The 21531-nt window shown below is 30.7% G+C and overlaps 1 protein-coding gene across 1 annotated transcript in view; it reads right to left on the bottom strand.

Moving 5' to 3' along the window:
- Window positions 1-2553: 2553 nt before the first annotated feature.
- The window catches only part of LOC145296718 (ornithine decarboxylase-like), a 71970-nt gene continuing 52992 nt past the window's right edge, over window positions 2554-21531 (bottom strand). Inside the window, exons 6-11 of the mRNA XM_080142707.1 lie at window positions 10403-10575; window positions 9434-9737; window positions 8072-8231; window positions 6780-6904; window positions 4037-4248; window positions 2554-2810 (exon numbers count right to left, since the gene is read on the bottom strand). Coding sequence (XP_079998833.1) covers window positions 2699-2810; window positions 4037-4248; window positions 6780-6904; window positions 8072-8231; window positions 9434-9737; window positions 10403-10575 — 1086 coding nt within the window. The 3' untranslated portion in view covers window positions 2554-2698. The remainder of the gene's footprint in view (window positions 2811-4036; window positions 4249-6779; window positions 6905-8071; window positions 8232-9433; window positions 9738-10402; window positions 10576-21531) is intronic.

Below are 21531 nucleotides of genomic sequence, written 5' to 3'. Positions count from 1 at the left end.
CATTTGTTCTGTGATGGGTATGTACAAATATTTTTCTGTATTTAGGTCGAATTCTAAACATGCAAATTATATATATATATATATATATATATATATATATATATATATATATATATATATATATATATACACACACACATACATATAGCTTAAATTAATGCTCTATCTAATGACAAATCTTTGAAAGCAATTTTAGTACCAAATATTACTTTCATAAAAAAATTTTTGGTAATAAATTAGAAAAAAGGGGGCACTAATGGGTCAAAGAATTTTTTTTTTTTTTTTAAATTTTTTTTCTAAAAGATTTTTCAGAAGATGTGTATATAAAAAAAAAAGACTGAAAAATTCATTTGAGTAATATACTCTTTTCATTTGTTATTTCATAGTTAAAGGATGGAGAAATAAAATAAGAGCAGTCCAAATTCTAAAATCTGGGTACATGTCTTAATTAAAAAAAAAATTTTTTTTTACTATTTTTTTCCCCCTTAATTAAAAAGGGAGAATTATATCTTTACAAGACAATTATAAGGTTTTTTTTTAAAACAAAAATCATTAGATAGATTAACTATCGAATCAGACTTTCTGGAAATTGAATGCTTTCAGCCATCTAATGTCTCATGAGTAGATACCAATATTTTATTTAGGTTAAATTTTATATTTTTTGCTTCTAAACAACTTTGATAAATTTAAAATCAAATTTTAGGAAATACTTGTTATTCTGATTAAAATTTGGTTACAATTTGATGCACATGTAGATTAGTGATTATTTAAACAAACGCATTTCAGGTGGAAACTATGTACTTATGAGTCATGTAGAAATGAGTATGAAATCTAACAATTTGTAAGAATATTAAGTATCTTAAAAAGAAAATCAGCCATAATTATGTTAAGAGATCTTGTGTTTAAAAATGGTAGTACATATTCAGAATAAAATCTGATTACCTCCCTTGGCTCCTACAAACTCTCCCATATTAAAACCTTCAATAAACTTTAAAAGTCGCTAAACTTGATAATTTTAACTTTTGCTTCTAATTTTCTCCTGGATCACCTTTCCATAATTTTTGGAATTTATAGTAATTTCACCATGACATGCAAATACCTTTTCATCAGAAACGCATAAGTTTAAAAGCTCTACACAAGAACACATTTTTTTAGAACACAATCCAGTGGTTTTGTGATTTTTTTTTTTTTTTTAGTTAAAAAAGATTAAATTTGTTAAATTATATTTTTACCACATACATTCCATTAATTTGATTTTTCAAAGTTGGATACACTGAGTAAGAACAAAACATACTGTATCGATACAACCAACAAAACAGGAAGGTGATATAAGCTTTGATTAAAAGCTTACACTAATCAGTCATCAGCAAAACTAGATAAGGTTGCCCCTAATATATATAAGTATCAGTTTGAAAAGGATAAAGCAATTTCTTTAGGAAATTGCAAGTGTGAGAGCTCAAGGCAAAGCATGCATAAGAAAAAATAGCCTAATCTCAAATTTATTTCAACCCTCTATGGGTTTTTTTTTTTTTTCAGTCAGATCCTAACCTGACTAGCTCCCATTTGAGAAGACCTGTAGAGGATTGAAATAAATTTATGAGATTGGGCTAAATTTGTGTTAAATTTTCTTTTAACTCCCATTTATTTATATTTAGTTTTCATTTACATTAAAGAACCGACCTTGAGTAAGACCAGTGGTTTATTGTTACCTGACAAGGTCTTTAGATGGAAAGAATTATTACAACTTATGGTAATTTTTGTTTAGTTGACTGGAATTATATACGACATTTACTGCTGATAAGATCACTGAACGTAGATGCTTTTCTAGTTATCCTTACATTCTCAATGCTGGTATTCTGTAAAAACCCATAGTCCACAAGGAATCCATAGATTATACAGAAACTTCTCACCGACAGTAAAAGCAAAAGTATTTTGGAAAATGAATTAAAATTGTTTTGTACTAAGATGTAAAAAAATCAATGAATGTGAAAAAGAAAAGATGGAAATGTAGAAGGAGAGCGAATATTAAGGTGGGTAGGAAGCAGAGATATATAAAAAAAAAAAAAGCAAGCATATTAAATTAGGACATATTTTGGTATTTTACAGGAGAAATCTTACAAAATAGAAACTCAAATGAATGCCCTTTTAAATAAAGAAAAAAAATAAAGATAAAATAAATTAATGATTTGTTTTTTGCCTGAAGAGTAAATCCATGCAAACAAAAAAAAGTTCCTGCAAAAATTCTGATTAAAGAAAAAGAATAAAGCAGAAAAACCAAAGTAATTAAAATGAAAAAGTGGGTCTGGAGGGAATTTTGCAGGTTGATCCACGTTCAAATAAATAATACAATAAATAGTAAAGTGTTGGCAAAAAGACAAAAATAAAAAAAAATAAAGTATTTGGGTGTGTGTGGGTGGGGGTTAACAATTTCATACCTCAACTCAAACATGCCAATAAAAAGTTTAAAAAGGCAAGTCGACTTAGAGAAAAGTTTTAACATCAAACTCAAAATTGAATATGGAAAAAGGAAAAAGTATAATGGGACATTACAAATCAATATTAAATTATTTTTAATAAATGAAGTTTTTTTTTTATAAAATTAAAAAGGAAAAAAAAATTTAAAATTGTAATAAATAAATTTTTTAAAATCTTTAAAAATAATCCATAAAATGTTTAATAAAAAGGTCAGAGTTTAAAATTAGACATTTGCTATTTCTAGTGTTTCTTGGTCTTCTTCAAAGGTCACTCCATCCAGCACACATCGCGATTTGAGTGGCTCACAGCTGCGTTCTCTCCAGGCAACTTTGTCCCTGGAAAAAAAAAAAAAAAAATTGTAGTTTGGAATTTGAGCCGTCTCCATAAATAAAATTTTACCAAATTTACACCATCAGCGGTTACTACTTTACCACTTTACATTCATTAACCTTTATCCTCAAGTTGTCTTATGGTCTTGATAAGTAACGACTCCCAAGTTAAAAAAATAACCGAGAAGTGTGCAAATGAGTTTTACTTTCAAGTTCTGCATTTTTTAGATGATATGATAATGTTTATATTACTTGTATTGATTGGACTATTGTGCTCATCTCAAGTGTTATTTGTGCAATGTTTTGGTCAGTTTGGCCTTCAACCAACTCCAAGAATACGAAAATATTTACAGAGTCAGTAACCTTTCTTTTCCAACATGCCTGACGATGGTCAAAGGCCAAACCGACCGAAACGTTGCAAAAGAAAAAAAAAAAAAAAAAAAAAAAAAAAAAAACTCAAGATGAGAACACTAGTTCAATCAAAACAATTTAAACATTTTGTATTTGGATTGGTCACACTATTATGAGAAAAACAACCAAGATGTAAATAATCTGAACAATACCAATACAAAAAAAAGTTTAGTCAATCCTCATCTCAAATTTGTATAAAACAATTGGTGGCTTTTTAAGTAAATCGTATGTTGGTACTAGTGATGGGACGATTCTGTACTAAATTCCCAATTCCAACACATATTTCTGATGTTTTTACAGTAATCAGGGAAAATGACGTTATAGTTAAATATTTAGATTTATAAAGAATCTGAATCTAATTGTATCAGAATCAGTAATTATAATTAGATTCCGATACAATTTAGATTCTTTATAAATCTAAATATTTAACTAACGTTATCCCCCCCTCCCGATTACTATAAAAAAAAAAAAAAAATCGGTATGGGGGGGGGGTAGGTGATCTGTAGATTTTAGTTTTTTTTTACTGGTAGTGAAAAATTGTTTGAAACAAAATCAAATAAAAAACATAAAAGGAATCATTTTTGACATTCCCAAAAAGTTTGGATATTTTCGATTCCAATTAATCGTCCCAACACTAGTTGGTATTATATCAAGTTAGAAAAAAAATTAGTCAATGATGACGGAATAGATTCTAACCTAGAAAACAGCAATTCTTTGTGAGAAAGGTTACTCATGGAAGGCAAGAACTAAAACGCAAAGGGACAATTTAGAGGCTGCAAAAAAAAAAAAAAAAAAAAAAACGGTGGGCGAGCAAAACTTACCATAGGAGACTATCGCAAAAATAGTAATACTTGGGTTCCGGCATGCCATTAAACTTGGAGGCAGAGCATGAGGTGTAGGCTCCCATGTTTTCGAAATAAATCCATTCGCCAACTTTAAGGGCCGGCAGTTGACATTCAGATTGGATACAGTCAAGGCCATCACAAGTTGGGCCCCAAACACTGCAGCTGTAAAACATCGAGTCAGACAGGTCCTAGAGGAGAGAAAAACGGAATTAAATGATATCGTTATGCTACCCTGCTCGACAGCAAATGCTGACCAAAACGTTCCCGTGGATTTCTTCTTTAGCAGTGTCAGTCTTATGTTGGCAGCTGCAGAGGAGAATCACAGTGGTTCACAAATATAAAAGTTTTCTAGTATATAAATCTCAGTCATCTGTGTTTGTATGTCTGCTAAAAACTTGTTATCCACATCATATAGGCACAAACCTGGTATCGTTAGAAAGAATGATATCTAATACCAAAAAAAGAATGATATCTAATACCAAAAAAAGAATGATATCTAATACCAAAAAAAGAATGATATCTAATACCAAAAAAAGAATGATATCCAATACCAAAAAAAGAATGATATCCAATACCAAAAAAAGAATGATATCCAATACCAAAAACTTATTTTGTGTAGAAATAAGAACATAGAAGGTAGGTGTTCGATAAAAATCTTGCTTTCGATGCAATTTGCAAACCACCCATGCACAAACCTTTAATTCGTTTTGAAAAGCTAAATTTGCACCGTGAGAACATGTGTCGTGGTCCCATCGATAATGCATTCACTTACTAACTAGTTATGCGAATTTGCACTCAGCACACATCTTTGTTTCTGGCTGATGGCACCCAAGTCCAATAAAACAAAAAGAAAAACATACTTTGTCAGTACCAGTTGCACTCAAGGTGCAGTGTGTGTGTGTGTGTGTGACACCATCAATTCTCTTAATGCTAATGTCCCCATCTTAGTAGTTTGCAGAGGCTAAGTTCATCAGTTGGTGAATCAATTTTCCCATCTGCTCCAAGCTATGACAGGCTTTCAGCAGTATCCGATTGGCAATTCATCTCAACTAACTGTAGTCAATTCTCACAAATTGAAGACGGTCCACAACCGTCACAAAATTCACTGCCATACTTAAAACATGTTGCCCAATCTTGTCTGCCACATCTGGATTAACAATCCTATTCAGCTTCCTTTTGTGTTCCTTGGCATACAACTTCCTTTCCATTGCTGATAAACTTATTTCCTTATGTATTTTAACCTTTCCCTATTCCACATCCCAACACCCGGTGGATGGTAACATTGATAGTATCACAGGCAAAGAGCAATCAACACACACAAATTAAGATTTCATAACAGGAACATCTTGTTCACACTGCTATATGGAAGTGAAACTTAAAAATCATTCAAAAGAAATTAGATGTGTTTAATACCAAGTGCTTTAGAATTCTCGGAATTAAATAGAGCGATCAAGTTACCAACCAAGTAGAGATCACACCAACAGGTAGTATCAATAATCTGCAAACGATGTCTAGGTCATGGCCAAAGATTGGCATAAGAGAATTGCCAACCAAATGCTCCAATGAACCTCCAATTGGGGAGAGAGAAAAGGCCAAAAATGAACTGGAAGCTGACAAGAAATTGGATTTGCAATGGGAAGAAACTGGAGGCATGCTGTTGGTCCGACGTCAAATAGAGAACAATTTGATTACCTCATGCGTCGCAAGATGTGCAGTTCCTAAATCTAAAGTTCTCAGAACAAAATGATTTTAAGCCACTTTTATGTCTATGAAGACTAAAATCGTTAAAAATCATAAGTGATTTTCTCTATAAAAGAATTCCTTTATTAATTCGTTAATTTTGGAATATATGGCATCTAGTCAATCGAAAGGAGACAATGACTTGCAAAAATGTAAAAAAAAAAAAAAAAAAAAAAAAAAAAACAACTTTAGTTGAAAATGAAGGAATTAATGTTTTTGGCCAATTTTTCGCAATTTGTTGTCTGAAAGATAGAACTTAAAAATGATACTAGTTTTGTCACGTTCTGACGCGTCTGTCAGAAATTTTTGGCAAACATATGAACACACACATTTTGCCTTTTATATCAGATTTTGCCATAATACGTAACTACATAAGGTTTTCACCTGAAATGCGTTGGTTTAAAAAGATCAATATAAACAAGCAACATGAGGAATTTTTAAGTTTCTTCATCCAATAAATGATTAAATTTTAAAGGATTAAGAGGGTTTCACATAATGTCACAATTGCGTTCTAGGCATGTGGGATCCAGCGTAAGCTTATATTTTTAGATGTGGAAAAAGTTTGAACGCTTGTTTATATTGGTGATCTTTTAAGCCATCACTCTTCAGGTGAAGAAAAATTACTTTTATCATGGCAAGATTAGCATAAATTTAAAAATTTATAAAAATGATCCAGAAGAAAAAAGAAAATGATAAAACTTAAATTCAATAAATTCTATTTAATTTGTAGTTGTGTAAACCATTCAGTTCGCCAAACAAGGGAGATAACCCCAAATTTAAGGGTCCACCATCAGAGAATATCGTGGCAGATTTAAAAATTCTAGCACTGGATCATTTTTATACATTTTTGGAATTTATACTAATTTCACCATGACATGTAAATGCAGGTTTTCATCTGAAATGCGTTGGTTTAAAGATCACTAATGTCAAGAACATTAGGGATTAAAAAAAAAAAATTTTTAAATGGATTTAAACCTACCTTGATAACATTCGGAACCACTTTCGCATGGTCCAACAAGATACAGCTGAAGGAGCCATAAACACCATCATTTACATAATACATGTAATGTGGTTCGTCATTTGCATCTGGCTCTCTGTCTGCTCCTAAAAAGAAAAAAAAAATTTTAAGTTACCAATACGATTAGGTGAATAAGGAAATTAAAATTTTAACATTGTTAACTCTACAAACCCCAAACTTAAATTACTTAATTATAAAGAATTTACTTATTTAATTTTCAATAGCAGAAAATGTGTAAATTCTATGGAATGAGAGATTTTAAATGTTTTGATAAAGCTCATTTTCTAGATCCGACAAATTTAGGTTTTTTTTTTTAACAGAAAATGTGTAGAAAACACGAATTTGGCATTTATATGAAAATAGTATTCATTGTATTTTAAATAAAGAAATGACACAAAATGAGAAAAAAAATTAAGTACCAATAAATACTCAGAACTGCGCTACCTAGTTCAATACAAATAAAATTATTATAAGAGCATCTAAAATTTCCTCCTTCAGTCTAGAACCTCTACGACAATGTTTTTGTTTTTTTGCCCGATTTCTTTTGAAGATTCGTTTCTTACATGATGTTTCAGCAAATTTTTCTGGGAAGAATTGCTGCACATTGAAATTATTGCATCATTACAACAATGATCATATATTATGATCGTCAAAAATGCGACACATCAAAATGAAGTCACTCATTGTCCAGAGTTGCCAGATTAGCCTCTTTTGAAGCAGTTTAACCCTCAAAAATTGTATGACGTTTTTTGAAAGTGTAATGTATGGATTAACCAAGAAAGAAACTAGCAGATTATTATATAGATGGGCAAGGTAAAACAATTGTTTACAATTTAAAGACAAAAAAAAAAAAAGAAAAAAAAGAAAGAGGTTACATTTCTGAATTTGTGATTAAGATGGATTATTTATATTTGTTATCTTGAGTGTTATTTTTATGTTTGTCGGTGTAACCAAATTTGCAGGTATATCTTCTCGAACTCTGGAATCTGCATAGAGTTTTGGACAGAAGCCTTTATTTGAAGAGGGAACTTCAGTCACGACTGCTGGAACAAGAACACGCAACCTCCTGTGGATTAAATAAAACATTCCATGCAGATTCCAGAGTTCAACAAGATACACCTGAAAAGGTTGGAGATGGAGTGAAACATTGTGCAAGAAAAAAAGGGGTGGGGTAAATTTACAAATTAATACTCTCCAGTGTTTTAAGAGAAATATTGGAGCGATGAAGATACAAAAATTGTTGATCTGCTTACCCCGTTCATCCTGGTCCCGACTTTTTACCCTCATTGCAATGACATTAACTCCAATAGTGAATGCCGAGGAGACAAAATACCGACCGGGCTCAGCTATAATTGTCACCCCGCAAGAAGGAGGGAAATGTATGTCCAAAGACTCATTCACAACATTGGCAATCTGTTATGGAAGTTAAAGAAAAAATGAAATAACTTTAGAAAAAAAGAAAAAAAAGACCCAAAATAGCCTGTTATTAAAATTAACCTATGCTCATTTACATATATTCCAAGAATTTCAAGTAAATTTGTGTAAAGTAATTTCAGAAATGATATATATTAGTGATGGGACGATTGCGATACAATTCCCAGATTCTAGAAATATATATATATATGATAAAAAACATCTTGAAGATATCGTTGACAAATTGATTTTTTTTAATGTCATTTTAAGTAAAAACAAGGTTACGTATTTGTCATGTTGAAAATAGTAATACATTCAAGAATTATGAAAATTAGTAAGACTGTAAGGAAAAATATAAATATTGCATGCCATGAACAAATAATCTAAAATATTCGTTTTGAGTTATATCCCCTGTATGTGAATGCTTCATTTCTACTTGATAACATCTCGAGGAGAAAAATGCAATTTTACCCAATCTTTTGTAAAAATTACTTTTAACTAGAAAATAACATTCTACTAGATGGAAATTTGTAATTTTGGATATATATATTACTATTTAGTAACAATTAGTATGTAATATTGTTTTTGCTTAAGAAAAAAAAAAAAAAAAAAAAAAAAAAATCAATGTGTCAACTATCTTAACAAGCACCCATACATGTCCAAGTAAGTGTTTGTGAACGGTTTGTGAAATATTTTAGCGTTTATGAAAATCTAACCTTAATTTGCTAAATGGGTAAAGTTGGCCTTTGTTATTTATGTAGATTTAAAAAACTTTCCTATGTATTAATTCGAATTTTAATTCATTGAGAAGAGTATTATTAATTTATTGCGGACTATTATCATTCTTAGTTATTGTTCGGGGCCTGTGGCACAGTTGATAGAGATGTTGAATCTCTACAGTTCCAGGTGAGAATTATCTGAAGATAGCGGTTTCAATCCTAGCCAAAGCCGGCCAGAGGCTTACTTGGCCAAAAATGTGGTGAGACGACAACTATGGATGGCAGTAATTGCTGAGAATGCAGTCAGGAGATTCGGAGTTCCGATCTCGTCGCGGTTACCACCTGACGAAGGCCAGAAATAGTTGGCCGAAATGTCATGAAACAACTAAAATAATAGTCTGCAATAAATGAATTAAAAACTAATATAAATATTGTATCTCAAAGATTTTAATTTAAAATGTGAAAAGAGTGGACATTTCTTACCTCATCAAAGCTAACCTCTGGAATTTTGTGTCCAGGGAACCCTCCACCAATATCGAGTAATGTGAAGTTGAATCCAAGATTTTCACCAATGTTAAAGACGATGCGAGCATCATTGATGGCAGCTTCAAAGGCGCGAGCATCCTGACAGCCGCTACCGACATGGAAGCTGACACCCACAACGTTTAGCCCAAGCTCTTTTGCTTTCTCGAGAAGACGGCCAGCATTTTTTGGCAGGCAACCGAATTTCATGCTGAGCTCGCATTGTACCTTGTAATCACTGGGAGGCAAGATCCGAATAACCAGCCTAGACAAAAAAAAAAAAAAAAAAAAAAATTTAAGGTTCTTGTATGCACTCGGATAACATTACGTACTTGCGTGTCAGGGCGTAATTTGTATAAATTTAAAAATTTATAATGATTCAGTACATGTGCTAGATGCATGTTTAACATAAGAAATCTGTCACAATTTCATTCTGAAATACATTTTATAGACGTCCAAACCATAGTTTGCCCTTCAAGTCAAGGGTTATCTTCCTTGTTTGTCAAATTAAAGACAAAAATATCAATCAATTCTATTTTTACTTGTAATTATTTTTCTAGTGGATCATTTTTCATAATTTTTTGGAAGTCATAATTTCACCAGGACGTCAAAGTATGTAATGTTTTCACCTGAAATGTGTGGTTTAAAAGATCACCAATATAAACAATTAAGATATTAAAAGTAAAAAATTTTATAAGCTGGCATTATATAACAATATAGATTTATTGAAAACGTAACAGTTGTGTTAATGAGCAGGGATTTAAAAAAAAGAAAAAAAGGGGGGGGATATTTATTCAGAATCTGTTTAATGAATATGTTCACTGGAATGATTACGTTCTTCATGTCATTCGATCAAAGATATTTTTGTGGCTAGTGCTGAGTGGTGTGTGTGTGTGTGAAGATTGAGAACGTTGTGCAAACAGTTCTTACCTCGCATCAGGATACAGGTCCTTGATTTTATAGAGCTCAGCCTCATTATCAAAAGTCATCAAAGAGACCTCATTTTTCGCTGCAAACCGAATAAACGACTTCTGTTTACACGGGTTGGCATAAATTATGCGGTCACTTGAAACGCCCAAATTGAGAATTTTGCTGATTTCATTCTGCAAGAAAAAAAAAAAAAATCCTCATTATATATATATATATATATATATATATATATATAACAATAGCATGAAAACAGTTATTAGTTTTACATATTTGTATACATTGAACAGTCGCAAGAAATTAACTTACAAACATCTCTCTAGCTGGATATTTATTTCTCTAAAGTCCATACATTTTTCTACGCCTATTAACTAGATCTAGTTCTTTATCTTCCTTACGTGTTTTCCCTGGCCTTCTGTTAACTGGACCTGCAACCCTAACTGTTTTAAAGTTCATTCTTTCATTGTGACCATACCATTAAAATTTGTTTTGCATACATTTGATACTATATAAGAATAAGAAAAAAAAACTGCTAAAAAAGTAAATAAGTTGATCAGTACAAAAGTACAGGAAGTGAAGTTAATAGAAAGGCAACTGAAATCGGTTACTCAAGGTGTATTGGTCAAAGGACAGACAGTTTTGCATCCATTTTTTACCTTTTGAAATCACTACTATATATTTGGTACAATAAAAGAATTGACCCTAATAGGAAATCAGCATAAATTAAAATATATTTAAGCTTATTTTATGATCAGACAATGTCTGGCAGCTTGCTAGTCAGTTTCTTTTAATTGAGTAGAAAATGACAGACCAGTACATGCAAAAATTTATGACTATGTAGAGTATACCTGAATGAGAAATTTCAAATTATAAAACCTATTAAACTGTACAAGTAATATAGCAAACACCTAATATATATATCCTAAAATAAAGTTCATATATATATATATATATATATATATATATATAATTTAAAGGAGATTAGAATAGTAGTCTAAAGAGCTAAGTGTATTTTAATGTAACAGTGAAATTACTAGTTTAATTAAAATACAGGAAATGCTCGTAATTTAGATATATAATAAGCTCGATAGTTAAATGTCCTAGAGCTAATTCAATATTAAGTAAAGTGATTTTCAATTTAAAAAAATTTTTTAAATTTAAAAATCAAATTTTAATTAAATTAAAAATCAGTTTCATAAGGAACAACAAAAAAGTCAATTATTTGTACGATCGTTTCGGAAATCCGTGCTTTTTATTTGTGGTATACATGAAGTTATGTAGAACAATTATATATAGTTTTTTTGGTAAGCACGGTCTCCTCATCAGCAAATTTAGGAGGATTTTTATTGAATTTAATAATTTTTATTGAATTTCAATAAAATAAAAAGCTATAGCAAACATCTAAATGACTACTTTAAACACAGTTCCCGATTTCAAAAAAAGAAAAACTAAAAGATTCATCTGCCTTACTTTTAATGCTAGGTTTATTTATGGTGTCTTTTAAATTCAATAAAAATCCTCCTAAATTTGCTGATGAGGAGACCGTGCTTACCAAAAAAACTATATATAATTGTTCTATATGACTTCATGTATACCACAAATAAAAAGCACGGATTTCCGAAACGATCGTACAGATAATTGACTTTGTTGTTGTTCCTTCTTATGAAACTGATTTTTAATTTAATTAAAATTTGATTTTTAAATTAAAAAATTTTTTTTTTAATTTTTAAATTGAAAATCACTTTACTTATATATATATATATATATATATATATATAAAATGAACTTTATTTTAGGATATGATGCACAAGAAAAATAAAATAGTTAAGTAAAAAAAAAAAACAAAAAAAACATCACCTAAAATAGAGACTATTACAAGTACATGTGATAAAAAGATCACACATTCACAAATGAGCACATTACCCCTATACAAAAAAAAGTAAAAGTTAGATAAACCTTTGTTAGAGAGAAGCCCTGCCATTGGCAATTGAGAACATTAACCCATCAGAGAAAACAATGAATTTGATTGGTTCACTAGCTAGATTAAACACCATGTGAACATATAAAAAAACAAAAAACAACCAGTAACATGAGCTCACTGCATTTTTGCCTAACAATGCCCTTCGGGGATGAAATATGAAAGCCTATATAGCTGCATATCAATTTCAATAAATATATTTTTATAACTTACTACCTAGCTCTACCCATGCATTGAGCACTGTTGAAATAAATACTGAAGATCAGGAGAGCAGCCGATATCTTTATAAAACCACAACAGGTCCATGCACAGAGTATTGTTGCCATAACGAGCTGATGCATCTACCACTATTCTCACTCGTAGAAAGAGTAAAAAAACTGTCCAAAATCTAATAGATCCTGCATTAATGGCCGAACTCGAACCTCTGACCTATTGCTGCAATGTTGCATGCCCATTTTACAAATACTTAAATGAATATGCTCTGATCAACTAGCACGAAAGCCCCCTTGACGTACACACCGACTAAACTTAAGCAGCAAAACCCCATCCTTTACTGCTAAAGTCCCCTCAATGCCAGAAAACCTACCCTAATAGTTTCTTCCCTCAGAATGCTAGACTTTATAATTCCATCCTTGTTTCCGACTATGTGCATGCTCTTGTTCCGTCAGCCATGACTAGATAGAAGTCCTAAGTAATTCACAACTGTATCTTAAGTGCTGCTTGCACTGAAGAGTTCTCATTAAACGGGTCATGGTGCAAAGGAGGTTAAAGGCCTAATCCTCAGTGCAGGGTGACACTTAAAACATTTCCAAATTACTTTGGACCTCTACTCAGTCATGGCTGATTGAATGAGAGCATGTTACCCACCATAGATTAAAGGAAGACTTGTCATCGCAGTTACAAAGTAGGGCATTTTCAGAAATGACAAATATGCAAAGTTTTGATAATTTTAATGGGAAGGGGTTGACGAAGGTAGGGGTCTTGTTTGCTTGTATTTTAAACAATTCAGAGGAAGACATTGTGATGACACCAATGACATTTGTTGTATTAGCTCATGGCTAATGCCAGTGATGACATCTATCCATACACATTTATCAAATACAAACATGCACGTGTGCGCACACACACACACACACATATATATAAGCAGCATATTTGCATTTAGACTGTCTGCTTACTATGCAACTTTAGGAATTAATTTTTATGTAATGAATAGATCTAGGACAACAGCATGTTCTTTTCAATTTTTTGATGCGAGAATGTAGCCATTGATATCCCATATTCTTTTATATAGTGATGTGGTTCTTGGTTGATTGATGTCTGTGCCAGATATATACTAAAGTCAAAACGAAAAAAAATATTCTGTTGTCATAGCCCTAATAATGAGCACTATCAATATAAATACTGGGAGAAAAAAAAAAAAAAAAATCGATGCATAAAATATCTTACATTTTATGTGGATACATGAAATATTGATAATTACATAATTAATAAATTTCTAATTATTAGCCACATAAATGTTTCACTTTTGTAGAATCTTCAAAATGAGGCCATCTGTTCAAATCAGCCACATGATACGACTCCACCACACGAGTTACCTTTAACTAGATTCTGAGCATGCTAACCAATGAGACAAATTCCAACTGTTACACAGAATTGTCAAATTAAATGGACAAAAAAAAAAAAAAAAAAAAAAAAAAAAAATAGTGAGCCATTTTTCAACAAATCATGCATAAAGAACTTTAGACAGCTTATATTATTTCTCATTAAAGGCCCATACGAAAGGGGGCTATAATCTATATTATATTAGTTTATCTTTCTCAGGAACTACTGGGCTGATCTGGCTGAAATTTTGTATGAACCTTTTGCATAAGATGTAAACTAAGTACTGTTATCTGTTAGATGCACATTTAGGGATTAATAGGAACTAAGAATTTGATGCAATAATAAGCACACATTTAAAACATTCAACCGTCAATTTGGAAGAAAGCGCTCATTCTATAACTTGCCATTTTCAATTGGCTAAAAAGTTTTAATTATATATTTTATTCAATTTGGGTAAACAACTGAGATTGGTCGCAACAATAAATGTACTATTTCAGTTTAAAAAGACTTAATCAGGTAACAAAAACAGCCTCAGGTGTTAGTCAAGGCATGATCTTTAAGATAATGAAAACCAGCATGAACCAAGAAAAAAAAAAAAAAAAAAAAAAAATTTATAAGGCCTTTCCCCCCCCCCCCTTCAAATTTATAACTTTAATATTTTAAATTTAGAAAATTGCATTGGTTTTTAAGATGTGGATGGTATTTTTATCAATCACCACAAATTAAATAACTCATTTCAATTAGGTTAAATAGTCTGCATGCATATTTTGTTCTTTTCATTGAGCACTACCAACAATCCCATGAAATTCAATGGTTTTTATTTTTGGATATTTTTAACCTTGAACACACACCGATCCTTACAGGGTGGATGATTTTATATTAATCAAATATAATTTCAAAGGCATAAGGAATTTGCTAATATTTTAGGGAATATGTGTGGAGCACAGCTATGCTAAAATATTGCATAAAGCACTTATTCTAAGGTAAGAGGCAAAAATATTAAATTATTTCAACACTTAAATAAACAGGTATTTACTAAAATTTTCCCCGATCGCAGAATTGAGAATTTTTCAACAACTCAACAAGGGTAGCATACTCTAGTTCCATCAGCAATACTTGGGTAGAAATCCTAATTTGCAATCATATTGAGCATGTCACCCACACAGAATTTCTCATTAAAGGGCCTAGACAAAGAGCAGGTGGAGGGTTCAATCCTTAGTGTGAACCCTTAAAATACAATTGCAAATTCTTTAGAACTTCTATCCAGTTGTGGCCGATGGAACAAGAGCATGGTACCCCTAGGAATTAAGTGAATGCTTCCATTTGAAATTCCGTGCAAATTTAGAGTTAGACAAAGATTTCTCCAGAGTACGACAAAATACACCTGAAGGCAGAAGTTATATTGAGTGAAATGTGAAAATAACACTTGTAGAATCCAAATCTTATTTTTATTTCCTGCAATCGCCTTTCTATATAAAAACTCAATGTACATGTTAGAACTAATAAAAATGGTCTAGAAAACTACCAAAGTTCATTAAAATGAACATTAATAGCTCAAAAGAATTTATACTGTATTCACCCTGGGTGGATTGAACCAGCTTCCTCAGAAGGAGGAAGTATCAAAGGAATATTAAATTAATAGGCAGTCCCCAGTATTAAAAAAAAATTGCAATGCTCATGATAAAAACTATTAAACTCCAGTGCTTGTTTACATTAGTAACCAACGCATTTCAGGTGATAACATGTGCCACATTGAAATTCATATGAATTCCAAAAATTTTTTTAAATGATCTAATATGTGTTTTGAGGTATTTTTAGCAACAAAACAATTACATTCTGAAATGAGTAGTTTAAAGATGGCTCTAATTTTAATCAATTTATGTCAAGGATCTTTGTTTCAGTAGGAGAAAGTCTTACAACTCTTACGTTAGAAAAGTACAATAAATATAAAAAATTCTATTTTTATTTGTAATTATTTTTCTACTGGCTCAGTTTTTGTAATTTCTACAATTTGATATAACATACAATTACATACTAGTGTCTTAAAGATGGTCATTTAAAATATCAATCTACACAAGCACTGATTTTATGTAATTTTTTTTTTTTTTTTTTTTTTTTTTTTTTTTAGTGACAATTACTTCCAGGCAACAAGCATGGGTTAGCTTCCAACTCATTATCAGCAATGAGTATAGATTGTAATTTTAATTATTGTATCGCCCCCCCCCCCTCTCTCACACCTGCGCTTTAAATTACTGAAAAACAAAACAAACATGGCTGTTGTCATCACAAGCAGTTATAAAGTAGAACATTTCAACAACGACAATCATGCAAAGTTTTGATAAAGATGAATAACTCACTCTAATGGAAAGGTGGGGGGGGGGGCGAAGAAAGTGTCTTGTTCGTTTGCATTTTAAACAATGGAAGACATTGTGATGACACCAATGGCATATTTGTTGTATTAGCTCATAGCCAATGCTACCGTCAGGGATGACTTCTATCTAGTTATATATATATATATATATATATATATATGAGAGAGAGAGACAAATATTGAATAGCACGGAATTATTCTGTTTTACAATTTTCCTTTTTATCTTCTCCAATCTCCAAATAGTCCTTTTTGTGTTTTTCTCGAAATTGTATATGTTGGATCCATAATCGCAAGCGCTTTCGACAGAAATACTTCTATCATCCTCAGGCATATTGTAGAAATAAATGTAGAAATTGTTTTTTTTTTAAATTTACTTATATATACATTTTTCCTAGTCACATGGTAATTTGTTACAAGTTAAGTGGGTGGACTTTTTAATTTTTTTTTTTTTTTTTTTTTTTTTAAAAGGACTATTCGGAGATTAGAGAAGATAAGGAAAATTGTAAAACAGAATAATTCCGTGCTATTCAATAATATTTGTCTAAATGAGAAAATGCTGCCTAAATATACACACACATATATATATATATTATATATATATATATGTGTGTGTGTGTGCCCATGTTAGGATGATTAATTGGAATTGGGGTAGGGAAAAAAAAAAACAAAAAAAACAAGAAAACTATTTCCTGATGCCAAAAAGTTCTTTTATAAGTGTTCTTTGATTTTATTCTCAATTACTGATACTAATAATAAAATGAATGATTGCAAACTACAATTAAACTAAAATCTATTGATCCAAACAAGTATTTTACATTTTTCCAAAATAAACAGATAAAATACAGCTTAATGTTTTGACGTTTTAAAAGAATCAGAAAAATATTGTAATATACACATGCATGCATACACCAGCAGGGTGTCCAGCATTGCCCAGTCATAAAATATGCTTAAATATATTGATTAAAGCAAATTTTGTATTTATTATATTGGACCTAAATTATATATATATATATATATATATATATATATATATATATATATATATATATATAGAGAGAGAGAGAGAGTAATGATATTAGTTTAAATAAAAACTTGCGCCATCGAGAATCGAAACCAAAATGCTTAGTTTACAATTTACTTTTTCCTCTGCTATTAACGACTGAGCTATGATGACGTGTGCTGCAAGATTAAAAGTTAGACATGAACCAATAGCTATGTTATGCATGCATATTCGTAATGCAGATGTTTGACCTTCACCTGACAAATTTCATTTTTAAAAATTTTCACTTTTGTATAGATTTTTTCCAAGCTAAAACCTCAAATATAAAGTATTGCGGAAGTTCAAATACTTTATATCAAGTTTCATGTCTGTAGACTAAAAACCGAGTTTTATAGGCAAAATTTAAAAAAGAAAAAAAAAAAATGTGCATACATAAATATGGAAAGAGTTGTTTATTATAACCTTTTTATGCAAATATCATGCAAGTATAAATCATGTAGAATAGTGGCATGAATATATTTACACCTAAAGATAACAAGGAAACAAAAAAAACTTAATAGGGAATTTATTATAATGAATGTTTAAAAGAATATGCAAATTAGCTAGATCTTTTGCTAATGAATGCAATTCTACGACCCATATATAACAAAGTTGTATTTTCTTTCTAAATAGAAAAGCTTTTTCACACACACACGATTCCAATATTTTATTATACAATCATAGATTCTTTAAATTAGCAATTAAGTTATATTAAAATCTGAATCTTAATATTTAGCTAGAGAGTTTTATATTTTTTAGTTATTACAAAAAGTTATGTAATATAATTTGGCGTTGAAGTGGGTGATCTATAGATTTTAGTTTTACTAAAAGGATATCAATAAATACTTGTTTTATTAGTACTAGCAATAGAAAATGAAGTTAAAACATCAAGTTCGAACAGAACACTTGCTCTTGTTTTGTCAGTCTTGACTAGGTAGAAGTCTTAATTTGCAATTATATTTTTAGAGTCATCTACACTGAGGACTGAACCTTGAACCTCCAGAAGAGAAACCTGCAACTGAATTTTATCAAGTACCTTATCCGTTATGCTATGGGTCTTTGCATTTTAAATTTCTTGCAGATCCCGAGTTAGAAAGATTCCTGAATTCGACAAGATAAACTTGAGGAAAGCTAGCAGTTCATATTTAAAATTTAGAAACATGGTTACGAGAAAAAGAAAAAGTATTAAAATTGACAATGAATTACAAAATTTAATGAAAATTGAAAACTTTGCAAAAAAAAAAAAAAAAAGTTTGTATAATAACGGGGGGGGGGGTAATTATTTTCTGAATGCTGAAAATAATTAGGCCAATTCCACATGAAAACTGATGTAGAGATACAGAGGTGTACATATTTTTTGTTTGAGAGAGCAATGCACATAGGTTTTTGCATTTTTGTGCAGGGTTGAAAGAAATCATGACAGAAAACGAATGTAAAATGTGTGAACATTTTTTTTCTGCATATAATTTTTTGGGACAGTGGTAACTAACCTAACCATCGAGCACCCTTCACCCAACCCTATGCCACCAATCCCCTGCACCTGGTTTTAGAGGAGATCTGTGCTGACAATCCATTTATATATAAGAGTCAAAGTTTGTTCTTGTTAATACTTGTTATGTCTGTTTCACACATTTCACTTCTCCCCCTCCCCTGCTCACATAAAGACTTGTTGCTCAACCATTTTGACTTTTCTGTCAAAATAACAGCCGTCTTCAATATGTTAACATTTGATTCGGCTGGGAATTGTCATAAGTTGTCAACAAAACACGAAATTTAAATGATTTCGTTTTCATTTTTTTTTTTAAGAAATGGAGTATATATATATATATATATATATATATATATATATATAAATTCGTTTTTCTTGTGTGTATTGATATTCATATTAAAATCCCTCTTCTATTTATTTAAAAAGAAAATACAATTTTCTTGTATATATGGATCATGCAATTGCATTCATCTGCAAAAGATCTAGCTAATTTGCATATTCTTTTAAACATTCATTTTAATTAATCCCCTATTAGTTTTTTCGGTTTTCTTATGGGATGATCATCTTCAGTTAACTATTATGTGTAATTATATTCATGCAGATATTCTACATAATTTATACTTGCATGATATTTGCATAAAAAGTTTACAGGACACAATATTGTTTCCATATATATTTACGTATACGTATATATTTTTGTTTAATCTAACTATCTGTATCTACATTTCCCAACGCAATAACTCAATTTTAAGTCTGCAGAGTCGAAATTTGGGAAAAATCAATGTGATTGGTTTTTGACCAGAAATTTAGCGATTAAGGGGTCAAAGTTCAATGACTTGACCTTAGAGAACTACCAAACTCAGATAATTTTAGGTCTGAACACTTGAAATTTTAGATATAGGTTCCTTGGACATGGATCCAACTTAACGTGATTTGAGCCCAAAACAATAAATTTTGGGAGGTCATAATAAAGGTCAAAGTTAAAAAAAAAAAAAAAAAATTATTCTTTGCTCAACATACACCTCCAAATACCCGGGCAACAGGACGGACACACAGAGTTTTAAGGCCACTCAAAGATAAGGAGTGGTACATGTAATCGTTAGTGGCAGAAATTAGATAATTTGATTTAAGGGACAGCTTAAGAATTTGTTTACATTGGACTTGAAGACGGCCATGGAAAGCATGCCAGCAGAATAGAGTTCCACAGGTGGACAATTCTAGGAAAGAAGCTTTGTTCATGGAATCTGTTTAGACTTAGGCAGAGTTACAATTTTATTGTCTAGCTCTATTCTATTACTTTTCTATACTATTTGTTTATATTCTTATTAAACTGCTCATTTTTCAACCAAATTTTAAACCATTACAATTTATAGATCACCTCGCATTGTGAAGAAAAAAAAAAAAAAAAAAAAAAAAAAAAAAAAAATTAAATTTCTGTTCAGTAAAACTGAAGTTATGAATTTACTGGTGTTCAAAATCGTACATATTCGTAAGGAGGTGAGCAACATTTATGACTAGTTTCCACAGCAACCACGTCGGTTCAGCAACTTGTGTTACGACTAATTCACCACTCACTAAAAGAGAAGTGAAACAGAATGAAAGCAGACGAGTGCTGTACATTGTTTTACATTATATTTATGGGGCAAAAAATAAGACTGAAATTAAACAAAGAAAAAGTGAATTTACTGGAAGTCTGTAAAAATCATGGATTACAATAGAAAAATGAGAGCATGAAAAGTAATACGGTTATACATGCAAAAGGACAAGATATTCTAGTAAAAAAATATAAATTTATAACTTAAAATATTGCAGCATTAAGAATTTTTTTTTTTTTTTTTTTTTTAATTCAATTTATAACAATTCTTAATGCTGTAATTTTATAAAGTTATATTTTTTTTTACTAAAATACCTTGTTCTTTTTTCCATATTTAACTATATTACTTTTCATGCTCGCATTTTTCTATTGTAATATATATATATATATATATATATATATATATATATATATATATATATAGTGTTATAATGGAATAAATCCAGAGGAAATCCGGGTATGAGAGCTCAATGTGGTAAACAGAGCAATAAGATAAAAATTATAACACGGAAATTACATAATTGTCGATGCAATAATTTATTTCAACCTTATGGTATTTTTTGAAAATACCATAAGGTTGAAATAAATTATTGCATCGACAATTATGTAATTTCCGTGTTATAATTTTTATTTTATATTATATATATATATATATATATATGTCGTCCACATACAGTACTGCTTCATTGTATCACAACTCGGTGCAGCTAGACTAGCACCTTTCCCTAGACATGGATCGAACCTACAACCATCACGTTGACAGTTGGCAGCTCCAATCAAGACTATGGATCGATGCTCACAAATGATTTTGTTAAATGCCTATTAAAAGAAACATTTTCCCATTGATTCACATCCCAGGATAGTAAAGTCCTCAAACAGAACAATTTTGCACTTTTCAATTTTATTTTGTTGTAGCTGAGGATGGGGCATCCTACAAGGTTCCAAACATCTGCTATCTGATACATTCTAACCAAAAGATCTGTTCAAGACTTGAAATATCCTTCCATTTTTATGTTTCTTGCGTAGATTAAAATCAAGACAATGCCACTGAACCTT

The sequence above is a fragment of the Euprymna scolopes genome, chromosome 17 (assembly GCF_053919585.1).
Source record: "Euprymna scolopes isolate OS-2025 chromosome 17, ASM5391958v1, whole genome shotgun sequence".
Classification (NCBI taxonomy): domain Eukaryota; kingdom Metazoa; phylum Mollusca; class Cephalopoda; order Sepiida; family Sepiolidae; genus Euprymna; species Euprymna scolopes.
This window is presented reverse-complemented; position numbering and strand designations above follow the sequence as displayed.